Consider the following 16,247-nt stretch of genomic DNA (forward strand, 5'->3'; position numbering starts at 1 on the left):
TTTCTTTCTCTTTCTTTCTCTTTCTTTCTTACAGCCATAGGTGCTTTAAATCATTAAGCTTTGAGCACTATAAAATGCCTGAATAATGCTTACTTATTTTAATAACATTAAGAATACTCCATTTGCCACTTTAATTATAAATAATTACTTCAATTTTAAAAATCAAAGAAGATAATGAAGTATGTAGAATTGTCAAAACAATTGAGAATGCTTACTGCATTAGTTTGCTAGAGCTGTCATAAAAAAGTACCATAGACTGGATGGCTTAAACAGAAACTCATTTTCTCACAGTTTTAGATGCCAAAAGTCAAAGATTGGCAGATATGGTTTCTTCTGAGATCTATTTGCTTGGTCCATAGACTGCTGTCTTCTCCCTGTGTCTTTATATTGTCATTTCTCTGTATGTATCTGTGTGTAAATGTTCTCCTCTTGAGAGCACACCAGTCACATTGGATTAGGACGCACCCTACTGACCTTATTTAACCTTAATTGCGTACTTCTCTAAAGATATTATCTCCAAATATAGATACTCTGTGATGCTGAGGGTTAGAACTTCAACATATGAATTTGGCGGGGGTGGGTGGGCACAATTTAGCTCATAAAACTCACTAAGTTTTAATTAGGGTGTGGCCTATTGAGCATTATACTGTTAATTTAGTTTTTATGTTTGGAAAACCTTTTGAAACACAATGATTTTTATTTATATTTTCATTATTTATATTTTCATTACATTTAGGGTTGCTTGGAGGCAAATGAAGAAAAAGGTTCTGCATTAGTGAGGCAGGGATGTCAGTATATAAGGAATTTGAAAGATATCAATGATAATGGCAAAAACTGCTCATAAATTAAATTAAGAGCTTAATTAAACTGGGGAAAAAACATATTGCCAAATTACATGCAGTTGGTTTGTAACAACATTTGTCCACTTGCTATGCCCTGGGATTTTCAAGGCACATTCCTCTACTAAGGTATTATAAGATGATTAAATATGCATAGAATGAGTATGTTATGGAAGGCTGTGTGTGTGTGTGTATATATATATATATATATATATATATATATATATATATATATATATATCTCTGATATAGTGGGACCACAATAGTATGTGTAAGTGAGATTTGGAAAATTTGATATGCCAGCAAGTGCAAAGAAGTGTTGAATTTGGAAGTTTGTGCACATATTCTGAGAATCCAGGCAGCCATTTCTGCTTTTGAATTGTTCCCTTGGCTAGGGGGTAAGTCTGAGAAACAGTACACATTTGAATGTGTCATTTTGTAAATTATCACTGCAATACTATGAATGTATGTTGAAAAACTGGTACTTAAATGTATGAATATTATCTATCATGAAAATACAATTAAAATTTTAAAATATTATGTAAATTAAATAAAGCTCAAATACTACAAGCCAGAAAAAATATTTGGATATTATAGTGTGGGGTCAGAAGATGAAAACTTATGTAAAGTATCAAAATTAATTTTTATTTCAATTTAAATGCATCATCGTATAACATGGTTTCATAACTGAAATTACTTTAGTCGGAATTTGATATTTTCATTATTAAAGAATTGAGGGAAAACTGATGGTTATAATATTGATATCCAATGTAAAAAAAACTTATTTTCATTGTTATAGGAAAGAATTGCTCAGAAATAATTGGCCAATGTCAACCACATGTCTGTTTCCATGGAAACTGCAGCAATATTACTTCAAATAGTTTCATTTGTGAATGTGATGAGCAATTTTCAGGTAAAAAATGCATATATATACATCCATATACACAAGTAACTTTAATTTTATCTATGTATTTCAAATTAAATGTGAAATATTTCCTTTATTATTGAAAAATACGATTTTAGAATTTATATATACTGAACTCTTTTATGGTAAAGTTTAATAAATCAATTTGGTTAATACAATTAAATCATACTACTGCTAAATGTTTTATGGCATAAGAAGAGTCTGAACAACAGTTCACATGCTTTTCACCATAAAATTACTTACATCTTTCTTCAGACTTGCATTTATGACCAATGAATTTGAAATTATTCATGTGTTTATTTGACACTTCTTAACCATTAAATTTTAAATTATGGACATTTTCACTGAACACATGATGAGGTTTCTGTAAATTTCTTTTTAAAAAGTCTGCTAAAGGAAGATATTATTACATCTTTTTTTGATATAAAATGCAGATAAAATATATATTTTTAAATTACACTTTAAGTTCTGGGTTACATGTGAAGGATGGGCAATTTTGTTACATGGTTATGCCATGTGCCATGGTGGTTTGCTCACCCATCAACCCGTCACCTATATTAGGTATTTCTCCTAATGCTATCCCTCCCCTAGCCACCAACCCCCAACAGGCCCCAATGTGTGATGTTCCCCTCCCTGTGTCCATGTGTTCTCATTGTTCAACCCCCATTTATGACTGAGAACTTCCAGCGTTTGGTTTACTGATCTTGCGATAGTTTGCTGATCTTGCGATAGTTTGCTGAGAATGATGGTTTCCAGCTTCATCCATGTCCCTACAAAGGACATGAAATCATCCTTTTTTTTTTTATGGCTGCATAGCATTCCATGGTGTATATGTGCCACATTTTCTTTATCCAGTCTATCATTGATGGACATTTGGGTTAGTTCCAAGTCTTTGCTATTGTGAATTGTGCTGCAGTAAACATATGTGTGCATGTGTCTTTATCGTAGAATGATTATAATCCTTTGGGTATATGCCCAGCAATGGGATTGCTGGTCAAATGGTATTTCTAGTTCTAGATCCTTGAGGAATCACCACACTGTCTTCCACAATGGTTGAACTAATTTACACTCCCACCAACAGTGTAAAAGCATTCCTATTTTTCCACAACCTCTCTAGCATCTGTTGTTTCCTGACTTTTTAATGATCACCATTCTAAATGGCATAAGATGGTATCTCATTGTGGCTTTGATTTGCATTTCTCTAATGACCAGTGATGATGAGCATTTTTTCACATATCTATTGGCTGCATAAAGGTATTCTTTTGCAAAGTGTCTATTCATATCCTTTGCCCATTTTTTGATGGGGTTGCTTGCTTTCTTCTTGTAAATTTGTAAGTTCTTTGTAGATTCTGGATATTAACCCTTTGTCAGATGGATAGATTGCAAAATTTTTCTCCCATTCTGTAGGTTGCCTGTTCACTCTGACGACAATTTCTTTTGCTGTGTGGAAGCTCTTTAGTTTAGTTAGATCCCATTTGTCAATTTTGGCTTTTTTTGCCATTGCTTTTCGTGTTTCAGACATGAAGTCTTTGCCCTTGCCTATGTCCTGAATGGTATTCCCCAGGTTTTCTTCTAGGATTTTTATGATTCCAGGTCTTATGTTTAAGTCTTTGATCCATCTTGAGTTGATTTTTGTATAAGGAGTAAGGAAGGGGTCCAGTTTTAGTTTTCAGCATATGGCTAGCCAGTTTTCCCAACACCATTTCTTAAATAGGGAATCTTTTCCCCATTGCTTCTGTGTGTCAGGTTTGTTGAAGATCAGATGGTGGTAGATGTGTGGTGTTATTTCTGAGGTCTCCATTCTGTTCCATTGGTCTATATATCTGTTTTGGTACCAGTACCATGCTGTTTTGGTTACTGTAGCCTTGTAGTAAAATTTGAAGTTAGGTAGCATGATACCTCCAGCTTTGTTCTTCTTGCCCAGGATTGTCTTGGCTATGTGGGCTCTTTTTTGGTTCCATATGAAGTTTATAGTAGAGTTTTCCAATTCTGTGAAGAAAGTCAGTGGTAGCTTGATGGGGATAACATTTAATCTATAAATTACTTTGGGAAGTAAGGCCATTTTCAAGATATTGATTCTTCCTATCCATGAACATGGAATGTTTTTCCATTTGTTTGTGTCCTCTCTTATCTCCTTGAGCAGTGGTTTGTAGTTTTCCTTGAAGACGTCCTTCACAAAATGAAGGCAGAAATAAAGATGTTTTTTGAAACCAATGAGAACAAAGACACAACGTACCAGAATCTCTGGGACACACTGAAAGCAGTGTGTAGAGGGAAATTTATAGCCCTAAATGGCCACAAGAGAAAGGAGGAGAGATCTAAAATCGACATCCTAACATCACAATTAAAAGAACTAGAGAAGCAAGAGCAAACACATTCAAAAGCTAGCAGAAGACAAGAAATAACTAAGATCAGAGCAGAACTGAAGGAGATAGAGACATAAAAAACTTTGAAAAAATCAATGAATCCAGGAGCTGGTTTTTTGAAAAGATCAACAAAATAGATATACCACTAGCCAGACTACTAAAGAAGAAAAGAGAGCAGAATTAAATAGATGCAATAAAAAATGATAAAGGGGATATCACCACCGATCTCACAGAAATACAAACTACCATCAGAGAATAGTATAAACACCTCTATGCAAATAAACTAGAAAATATAGAAGAAATGGATAAATCCCTGGACACATACACCCTCCCAAGACTAAACCAGGAAGAATTTTAATCTCTGAATAGACCAGTAACAGGTTCTGAAATTGAGGCAATAATTAATAGCCTACCAGCCAAAAAAAGTCCAGGTCCAGATGGATTCACAGCCGAATTCTACCATAAGTACAAAAATGAGCTGGTACCATTCCTTCTGAAATTATTCCGATCAACAGAAAAAGAGGGAATCCTCCCTAACTCATTTTATGAGGCCAGCATCGTCCTGATACCAAAGCCTGGCAGAGACAAAACAAAAAAAGAGAATTTTAGGTCAATATCCCTGATGAACATTGATGCAAAAATCCTCAGTAAAATACTGGCAAGGAGAATCCAGCAGCACATCAGAAAGCTTGTCTACCACGATCAAGTCGGCTTCATACCTGAGATGCAATGCCAGTTCAACATACGCAAATCAACAAATGTCATCCATTGCATAAACAGAACCAACGACAAAAAGCACATGATTATCTCAATAGATGCAGAAAAGGCCTTCGACAAAATTCAACAGCCTTTCATGCTAAAAACTCTCAATAAACTAGGTATCCATGGAACGTATCTCAACATAATAAGAGCTATTTATGACAAACCCACAGCCGGTATCATACTGAATGGGCAAAAACTGGAAGCATTCCCTTTGAAAACTGGCAGAAGACAAGGATGTCCTCTCTCACCACTCCTATTCAACATAGTGTTGGAAGTTCTGGCCAGGGCAATCAGGCAAGAGAAGGAAATAAAGGTTTTCAAATAGGAAGAGAGGAAGTCAAATTGTCTCTTTTTGCAGATGACATGATTGTATATCTAGAAAACCCCATTGTCTCAGCCCAAAATCTCCTTGAGCTGATAAGGAACTTCAGCAAAGTCTCAGGATACAAAATCATTGTGCAAAAATCACAAGCATTCCTATATACCAATAACAGGCAAACAGAGAGCCAAATCATGAGTGAACTCCCATTCACAATTGCTGCAAAGAGAATAAAATACCTAGGAAAGAACTTACAAGGGATGTGAAGGACCTCTTCAAGGATAAAATATTTTTTAGGAGTTCTATATTTTACTTATTCAAAATCAGTTTGTTAGATAACATTTTCCAAGATATTCATGAAGTAAATGATTTCTATTTATTATTCTTTAGAACGTTTGGCTAAATTTAGATACTGCAAAGTTGTTGACTCTCTCAATTTATTTCCATTATGCTCTAGTATGTAAGTTTATCCTTGAAATTTAGGAGCCCCCTCAAATGCTTCCCACAAGCCCCGCTATTCCAAAGCACTGTTATAATATTTAAAATCTTATATACTTTTGAAATCTTATTAAATTTGCTAAGTGTCTTTCTTGAATCATGGAGGAATAAACTTCAATGCTTTATCTAAAAAATGCAACTTACTGTAATGTTCAAAAACTGATTTCTTTGGTACTTAAATTTTTTTAGCTGTTTAATCAAATTTTTGAAACTGATTTTGAGCAAGATGCAGCTAGAGCATTCTGTTACCAAAATGTCAAAGCTTCCCTGCACCCTTAGATTCATTTTCAAAGTCATTCTTTAGAGACTTAAACATTTCTAAATTTGAATGTTGATGAAAAGAAGCAAGAAAAAAAGCACATTATGCCATGTTACAATTTTTTCAATAATAGTTTTGTCACAACAAATTAGTTCCATTACTCTATAAGTATTTAAAATTATTTGTGAATTTTGAAACTACAGTTTTTATTTTAGTTGTGTGAATATCATGACTGATTTGAAACAAAATATGAACTATGTGTGAACCACAATACATTTCCTATATTTTCTGCTCCACATTTTTCTATATTTGATCAAAACAATGTATTATGCCACATACTTAACAAAATGTGTATTTAAAATTTCACCACAGGAACCAATAACTTTATTTTTGAATATTGTTTGCTGAATTCACAAATTCCCAATGGCACTACCAACATTGTCAGATGTCTTGCCTTTGACAGAATAAACTTGCAAAACTTTATTTTAATTTAATGAATTGGAGGGAAAAAGAAAACCATTGTTGGAATTAACTGATTATCAATTTGAAGTTTCTGCTTTTATTAATATGGCTCACTTTTTTTTTTTTTTTTTTTTTTTTTGAGGCAGAGTCTCACTGTTTCACCCAGGTTGGAGTGCAGTGGTGAATCTCGGCTCACTGCAACCTCCGCCTCCGAAGCTCCAGTGAGTTTCCTGTCTTACGCTCCCAAGTAGCTGGAATTATAGGTGCATGCCACCACAGCCGGCTAAGTTTTGTATTTTTAGTAGTGACGGGATTTTGCCATGTTGGCCAGGCTGGTCCCAAACTTTTGTCCTCCAGCGATCCACTTGCCTTGGCCTCCCAAAGTGCTGGAATTACAGGAGTGAGCCACCACGCACAGCCCAAGCTGGCATTTTTTAACTGTAAGTGAAGTTGTCTACTAGCTGAGCTGACACTTTGACAACTATCACTTTACTTTTTGTATGCACAGAGGAACTTGTGATAAAAAATGACAAAAATAATTTTGGGACAGTCATTTGATCTAAATGAAAAGACGTGCTTCACAGACTGATATGTAAGAAGACCTGCCTATGAACCTAGCTCATCATCAGAAGACAGTCTTCTAAAATATTTACTAACATTTTTAAAAGTAGATGCTGATGATTGCTCAACTAATGTATGCATTCTGGTTTGTATATAGTCAGTAATGTCACTAATATCCTACAGTGGATCATTAATAGTGGCACAGTTTAGGGGCAACTACATATTCATCATTGATTTTCTAGGGAAACAAATTTGAAACTTAGTTTTATTAAAAAGTAAGTATTTATTGTAGAATAAGAAATGTTCATCAGTGCATAGTAAAGTATGTAAATAGTTGTAGATTTATACCAAGGGCTGGCAAATTTTTCTGTAAAGAGTTAGATAGTAAATATTTTAGACTTCTTGATCCATATGGTCTCTATCACAATGATTCAACTCTGCTATTGCAGCATGAAAGCAGCCATAGACAAACATAAATGTGTGGATTTCACTATATCAATAAAACTTTGTTTACAAAAATAGGTGGAAGGCCTTATTCAGCTTACAGCTATAGTTTACTGACCACTGTTTTGTACCACACAATAATTGACCAAACCTCTATAGCAAGAACATACAGACAATTATCTATAAACCCTATGACAAAACTAGTAGCCTCAATTTTCCTCTCATATATAACATAGACATAACTCATAATTTCCTGTGTTCCTACTGACCAAGCTCACTGGCAGCCTGGAAACATTGTGCTGGAAGAGTAGCATTATTAGTAGCTTCTCTGCATACCAACTGAAATAAGAAGGAATTACCTACGTTTGTCTGCTTGGGTCTTCAAAGTCCAACAAGCTGTCTTTGAATGATTGATACAATAAAATCTGCATCTGGAAAGCATTGAAAAAGAGAGGTGTGTTATCACTGGTTATATTACCATATTATCCTCATGTTAAAAATAATTTTCTGCTTATGTATAACTCTATATCTCACACTTCTGGAAAAGATGATGGCAGAATATAAAATACCAAGTGGTGATTTATCAAACTCATCCCTATTTGTTTTAGTGCAACCATAAATAATAGTACTTGGTTAAAACATCCAGGACAAATGGCATTTTAATATTTGGAGAGAACTGAGATACTTCAGCAATATTCTGTCTTCTACCCCATGAGCATAAACTGGTGCTATCTTGAGCAAACTAGAGTGATTACCCTATAAAGGTTTGGTAACTATAATAGGGTTTTTAAAAAAAATATTTTGAGATGTACAGCCTGTGCCAAATGTATACAGGAAGCATCACATTTAAAAGATGTATAAAATATGTCTGTATCTATCCATCGGATATGGCTTGACTGTGTCCCCACCCCAATCTCATCTTGAATTCCCACGTGTTGTGGGAGGGACCTGGTAGGAAGTAATTGAATCATGGGGGCACATCTTTCCCATGCTGTTCTCATGATAGTGAATAAGTCTCATGAGAGCCGATGGTTTTAAAAAAAGGAGTTCCCCTGCACAAGCTCTCCGTCTTTGCTTGCTGCCATCCATGTAAGATGTGACTTGCTCCTCCTTGCCTTCCACCAGGATTGTGAGGCTTCCCCAGCCACGTGGAACTGTAGGTCCATTAAACCTCTTTCTTTTGCAAATTGCCCATTCTCAGGTATGTCTTAATCAGCAGCATGAAAACGAACTAATACACCATCTATCTCTTTATTTGATACATATTTTCTAATATTTTATTATTGGTTTCTTCAAAACTCTTCAGAAACCAATATATGTATATTTTTCTACCATGATCAACTGTGCATATTAATATATATTATTTGAAATATGAGTCTGGATTCATAATCAATATTATGTTCTAATGAGCCATAGTAAAACTATAGAAAATTAATATTCCTAATGCCATATCAACCAGTGATTATTATAAAATTAGCCATTATGTCAAGTTCTCATTGCTCTTGAATTTCCTTCCAAACAGAATTTTGGAATTCATATAATTTGGAATATTATAATTGTCATACCTAAAGCAGTTTAATAACCCACATCTAATGCAAATTTACATTAAGACTGCAAATAAATATGGTATAGAGTATGCCAATCATATTTCAAAACTTAAGAGCCCTTAGAAAAACAAATTCTTGATTTTTCAGGTATCTCACATATTGTGAAATAGAGTAAAAATAAGAATCATTAGCCATAAGGTCAAACTTCAATTTCAAACATTATAAAAGTAAAATTAAGAATTAAAATATAATATAAGACCACATGAAAATGTATTCTTAATTGTAATCCCAAATTTGAAATGTTATGTAAGATTTATGCATCCATTAGAAAGTGATTTATTCAAATTTTATAAGATTTATTGCTAAATTTTTAAATGTGTATTTTTGATCAATGCCAGGAAATGTTAAAATTATTATGCTATACATTATTAGTTAATGACACATTTTCAAGTGTGAATTTGACATAGAAACAGGTGATTGTCAGAAAATAAACTGTTTTTAGTTTGACTAAATTAAAGCTACCATAAACAAATTTAGTTTCAAGGTAGGAAAGTTTATTTGTAAGCATGCTGGGATGTTTGAATCCAAGATGAGTGATGTTAAAAAGGTTTTGCAATGGCATTCAATGATGGTAACTTCAGCTACCATTTTGGACAGATAACAAGAGATCCAATCTGACTAGTAGAGAATAGTGTAAGACATTTAGTTAGCAGTTTAGATCAGAGGGTAGACAAAATATTTTCCAATGTAAAGTACGTATTTCTCCATTTGAGTAATCCTCACCAGTGGGTAGAATTTGTGAAGAATAGAATTTTGCTCATGGAAAGAAAAGCAGGCAGGAGCTAAATCAGATATAACTTTCTTCATTTTTAATAATTGAACTTTAATCCTATTTTGAGACTCAATTCTGATAGAGTTTGGAAAATTAATCTCTGTCAATTTAACCCTATCTCTAACCCCCTGCCATGTAGAGAATTGAACTAGTCCTTGCTCTCATAAGTGGAATTTTAAAAAATAATGGAGTCACATGAGCTGATAAGCACACATGTATAGTCAATGTTAAGACTTAGTATTTATAAAATTTGGAATGATAATTTATGGCAAATGTTTAACACATTTAATAATGTAAATAATTTTTAAGGCATTGAATAGGCAGGTGTTTATATAAGCTTATTCTAGGTTGCTATTAGTTTTACATTGTCAAATTTTATTTTGTAGCATTTTTCTTCTTGTTTCTCTAGTCACTATGATAATTATTAGCATTGATGGTGACTGTTATTTCCAAACACAGCATAATCCACAATAACACAACATTTAAAAGCAAAGGCTCTGTATCAATTACTAACATGAACAATTTCCTTTGCTACCGTATTCCATCCAGATAAAGAACTGAGTCTTCCTCTGAATCTTCCAATTAATTTCTTCCATTGTGATGAATCCTCCATAGATTTATTGGCAAAACATTATTTCCAAGTGCTCTCCACCCTACTATAAATTGTCTCAAAATTGGACTGGGCGCAGTGGCTCACGCCTGTAATCCCAGCAGTTTGGGAGGCCGAGGTGGATGGATCATGAGGTCAGGAGATCGAGACCATCCTGGCTAACACAGTGAAATCCCATCTCTCCTAAAAAAAAAAAAAAAAAAAATACAAAAAATTAGCCGAGCTTGGTGGCGGGCGCCTGTAGTCCCAGCTACTCAGGAGGATGAGGCAGGAGAATGGCGTGAACCCGGGAGGCAGAGCTTGCAGTGAGCCGAGATCGCGCCACTGCACTTCAGCCTGGGCGACAGAGCGAGACTCCGTCTCAAAACAAAACAAACAAACAAACAAAAAATTGTCTCAAAATAGTTTGTGTCTACCAACAAGGTAGTGTATACTATACTTAATAAATAGTAATTATTGATAATTATGAGATCTCAGGATGCTAATGAAACTTTATTGCTTATATTGAGAAATGAGAGTGTAAATTGATTATAAAATGAAAAGAACTGAATGCTCAATAAAGCATAAATTTAGCTAAAGTTATTAAACAGATATACATATATGCCAATTTGAACGTCTTTTTATTGTTGTTCAATGTATAGAATACTTATTTTTTCCTTTTGCTTTTTTTGGTTGACACTTAATAATTATATTTATAAGATACAGAGTGATATTTTGATATATCTATACAATATGTAAGGATCAAATCAGAGTAATTAACTTATCCATCACTTCAAGCATTTATCATTTCTTTGTGTTGTGAACATTCAGAATACTCCCTTCTAGCTTTTTGAAAATATATAATAAATTACGGTTAACCACATTCACCTTACAATGTTGTAGAACACCATAAACCATTCCTTCTATCTAGCTATAATTTTGTATCCAGTAACCAAACTGTCCCTATCCTCCTTTTCCCTACCCTTCCCAGCATCTAATACTCACAATTCTACTCACTACTTCCATGAGCTCAAATTTTATTTAGTTCTCCCATATGAGTGAGAACATGCAGTATTTATCTTTCTGTGCCTGACCTATCTCACTTAATATAATATCCTACAGGTTTATCCATGTTGCCAGGAATGACAGGATTCCATTCTTTTTATGACCGAATAGTATACCATTGTGTATATAGACCACATTTTCTTTATCCAAGCATCTCTTGATGGACATCTAGGTTGATTCCATATATTGACTATTATGAATAATGCTATAATAAATATGGGGGTTCAGCTATCCCTTTGGTATACTAATTTAATGTCCTTTGGTTATTTTTAACTACTATTTAATATGCACCTTTCTTTTTATCAGAAAGTCCATAAAGTAGTAAATAAAATAGATAATCTCATCTCTATTTTACCATTTGAGGAAATGGCAGAAATATAAGTATAATTTGGAATTATTTGACTCCAGTGATTTGATCTTAAATCAATATAATATGTTGCTTCTCTGGTTTATTCATGAAAATGTCAATGAAATATTTAATAATATGGTAGTATCTGTGTATATTTATATAAGGCCCGTAATATCCTGTAGTCATTGAAAGCCAGTATGGCTCACTCACTCTGCCATTTTTAAGTTGTCTTTTTATTAGTGATAGGTAGAAAAACTGTATATGTCCTGGATAGAGGTCACTTGTCATGTATGCATATAATACAAATTTTTCTTTCTGTCTCTGACTTGCCTTTTAATTAATTAATTAATTAATTTTACTTATTTGAGATGGAGTTTTGCTCTGTCACCAGGCTGGAGTGCAGTGGTGCAATCTCAGCTCACTGCAACCTGTGCCTCCTGGGTTCAAGCGATTCTCCTGCCTCAGCCTCCCAAGTAGCTGGGACTACAGGCACGTGCCACCATGCACAACTAATTTTTTTTTTTTTTTTGTATTTTTAGTAGAGACAGGATTTCACCATGTTGGCTGGAATGGTCTCCATCTCCTGACCTCCTGATCCACCTGCCTTGGCCTCCCCAAGTGCTGGGATTACAGGTGTGAGCCACCACACCCAGCATACTTTAAAATTTTTTTCCATGTACTTTGATGAGCAAAAGTTTTCAATGTTAATAAAATAAATTTATCATTTTAAAACACATTTTGTATGTTTTGTGCCTTCTTTATGAAACATTTGCATGTTCCAAAATCCCAAAGAATTTATCCAATGCGTTCTTCTAGAAGACTTACAGTTTTAGTCCTCTGTTTAGGTTTATAATCCACTCAGTTAATTTTTACATTTCATAGAAGGTTGGTTTAATTTTTTAATATATGGAAATACAGTTTAGCACCATGTGGCAACTTCCTTTTACCCATAGATTTGCTTGAGATCTTATCATAAATAAATTAAATATATATGTGTGTGTGTCTAGTTCTGTAATCTCTGTTCTATTCTATTGGTCTATTTTTATTTCCTTAGCCAATACTAGTGTTTCTTGGTTAGTGTATATTTATATCAAATTTGAGGTTCTATAAAACAAATCTTCCAGTTTCTTAGTCTTTATTAAGATTGTTCTGACTATTCTAGATCCTTTGCCTATACATATAAATCTTAGAATCCACTTGTCAATTTATTTTAAAAATTCTACCAGAATTTTAATTCAGCCTCTTTTGATATTTGCCAAATATATGCCAAGGAGTTATTTGCCAAAATGTCTCCTTCCTTTCCTTCTACAGTTACACGTATGGTAGATTAAGAATTCTCCTACTGGTCACTGAGGCTCTATTCATTTTAGTTCAACCATTTGTGGTCCTCTCACTATTCTACAGATTAGATAATTTCGTTGGATAAATTTCTGCATTTACTCATGCATTCTATTTTTGCCTGGTTTTGTTCGTTCTTAAAGGACTTTGCAGATTTCTGTGTGTTTTTATACAGAATTTTTGTAGTTTTCAGTGAGAGAGTTCATCTGAAAAAAGCGACACCACCAACACAGAATAGCAAATGTCAATGTGGCTTTCTCTCTCTCTTTTTCTTTTTAATTTTAAGAACTTTTCTGTGTTTTCAGTGAAACAAGCAACTCTTCAGTGGTTCTAAACAGGGCCCTTCCAAGTAGAAACAGTAATTTGGGATATTTAACTAAAATCAATTATGTATAATTAGGCATAAAGATCAATTTCTTGTAAAGTGGTCCTGACTTCACTATAATTTGGTAATTGTTTAAAAATGAAATTCACTAATATAAATGAGGAAACCAGTAAATGGAGCACTGTCAAGAGGGTGAATTTAAGGGGAAAGAGAACTGAGTAGCATCTTTCATGTGTTTTTCTTAAGACTAAATGAACCAATTCATGTAAAATACTTGGTAAGCACATAATTAATTTTAGCTTTTGCTACTTTTGTTATTGTTTGGCATAACAACTTCTCATTCAATTTTATGTCCACCATTTTGTGAATATAGCCAAATCCAGTATCCTTTTTATGGCATTCAGGTGTTTATGTAATTTATGTCTATCTACTTTTATAAGCATTTTTCAATATTTTCTTAACCAGTCGTTTGCTCTAATCAACTAGTCTTAGTGATTGTGTCATAAACAAGCCATATACATTCATATTTTCTCTGCTGTCATTCATATATTATATCTTCTCTAGAATGAAGTCTCTCTCCTTCTTCACTTCTGCAAAAATCCACTTCCTTTACTCCTCCTACTGATTTGCAAAGTTCTTGACAGCAAAGCCTGTGATCGATTCAAATTTACAGCCCTATTTTACAGCACATATAAGGTATTGAATAAATATTTGATAATCAGGAGAATATGAGATGTGGGGATGTTCTTAATCTTAAAAGAAGTTCAAAGTATTATCATTCTCTTCTGACAGACATATTTGAAAATAGGTATGACACAATTTTTTAGTCTGAAATCACAGAGTTATATTTGAGTACTGACATTCTTATGGCCATGTGTAGAACGAAAAGAATCACAGCTTTCTCTCCATGTTTTATTAACACACAGAAAAAAGATTGAAAAATATATCATTTCTTAAAAATGAAATGTATGATTTGCTACAAATGGCCATATGGAAAATATGATACCTGCTTATTTTTGACTCAGAGTGTATTCAATTTTTATACTAGCTGAAAATTACATGATTGCTTTCTTTGTTTTAAAAGTGAAAAAAATGTAATAACTGCCTTTAGCCTTGTAATATTGAATGCATCAATTGGCTTCCCTTGTAGAATGTTGAATTGGCTATCACTGGTGGCAGATGTTCTATACATCGCAGTAATACTGCTTATATAATTGTGATAATTTTCCACTTCTAATTTGTCATTTTCAGTGATTTAAAAATCACTTCATGACTGCCTGAAAAATGACTGACGTTTTTCCTATATTAAGTAATTTCTGCTGGTAAAGTGTAAGTCTTTTAATGAGTTCTTGAATTCTGTTGAAGTCTGCATATTTTCATTCTTTGTTCAACTAAACAGGTGTGACAATTTATAGAACTCCATGTAGAAACATCTCTCTAATTACTCCATCTTGGGACTTAGAAATGTGTTTTATGGGGAAATGCCATAAGCTTATTTTTCAGATACAGGAACACTTCTGAACATATGGCTTCAGTTTTTATTTAGTACAAAAACTTGAAAATGAAAATCTAAAAAGTTAAATTTACAAGGCATTTTACCTTTTCTCTGTGGGTAACCTTATTATTGTATCTTGTCTGTGATACTCAGTGATATTACAGTTTCAGAAGCTGGCTATAAAAGCACAATACCATAATTATTAAAGTGTCATCATCCTTTCAATAGATACCATACTGGATTTCTTAGAATGTTGATTTGATTAGCGTGAATAAAAATTCGAAATTTTTACAACCTACTTAATCATATCCAGGCTTACCTTAATAACCCAATCAAATTCTTATTGTATAGGTTTAAAAGCAATTTTAGGCTGGCCACTGTGGCTCATGCCTGTAATCCCAGCACTTTGGGAGGCCGAGGCCAGTGGATCACAAGGTCAAGAGATTGAGACCATCCTGCCCAACATGGTGAAACCCCGTCTCTACTACAAATATAAAAATTAGCTGGGCCTGGTGGCACGCGCCTGTAGTCCCAGCTACTCGGGAGGCTGAGGCAGGAGAATCACTTGATACTGGGAGGTGGAGGTTGCAGTGAGCTGAGATCGCACCACACTGCACTTCAGCCTGGTGACAGAGCGAGACTTTGTCTCAAAAAAAGAAAAGCAGTTTTAGAAATGGCTTGTAATAAATGAACATTTCCTGATTCAAGATAAAGATTTGGAAATAATTAATATATTTTGAACTCAAATTATGCCACAATTCAGGAGAATTTTCCATCAAGTTTAAAAGCAAATTTAAAAATAATCTGAGATAAGTGAATTAAATTAAGATGTACATATAAATATCTTAATGAGCAATCAATTTTGTAAATTTGGGGAAAAATGTAATTCCTTTTTCTGTCCTTTATGCATTAGATTTTATTCTATTAGTATTTGTTAGTCTATCTATGGTAGACCAACTCTGATAGCAGGGTATAATTGAAATTAGAGCTTTTAAGGAGCATCTTTAACAGAGTTTATTCTGTTTGATAAAACAAATATCATGCGTCATGGCAGATGAGGCCACCATTTGGTGTTTAGAACCCAAGGTTTCATTTCAGGAGCAGGGTCGCAAAAAAAGGGAGCTTCTCTAATTCAATCATGCCTTTTTTTGGCAAGTTACTTTTTAAAAAATTTTTTTTTTAATAAGAGAGTAATCCTCATATCTTCTCCCTGACAAAATTTTACTTAAATAATTGCTCTTAAGAGGTGTTATACTTGTATAATGAAGAATA

General features: G+C 33.7%; 1 protein-coding gene across 1 annotated transcript in view; it reads left to right on the top strand.

The window, feature by feature from the left end:
• The window catches only part of LOC117980609 (protein eyes shut homolog), a 304,210-nt gene that overhangs the window by 146,811 nt on the left and 141,152 nt on the right, over nt 1-16,247 (top strand). Inside the window, exon 4 of the mRNA XM_063605330.1 lies at nt 1,639-1,752. Coding sequence (XP_063461400.1) covers nt 1,639-1,752 — 114 coding nt within the window. The remainder of the gene's footprint in view (nt 1-1,638; nt 1,753-16,247) is intronic.

Source organism: Pan paniscus, chromosome 5, assembly GCF_029289425.2.
Source record: "Pan paniscus chromosome 5, NHGRI_mPanPan1-v2.0_pri, whole genome shotgun sequence".
NCBI classification, from domain to species: domain Eukaryota; kingdom Metazoa; phylum Chordata; class Mammalia; order Primates; family Hominidae; genus Pan; species Pan paniscus.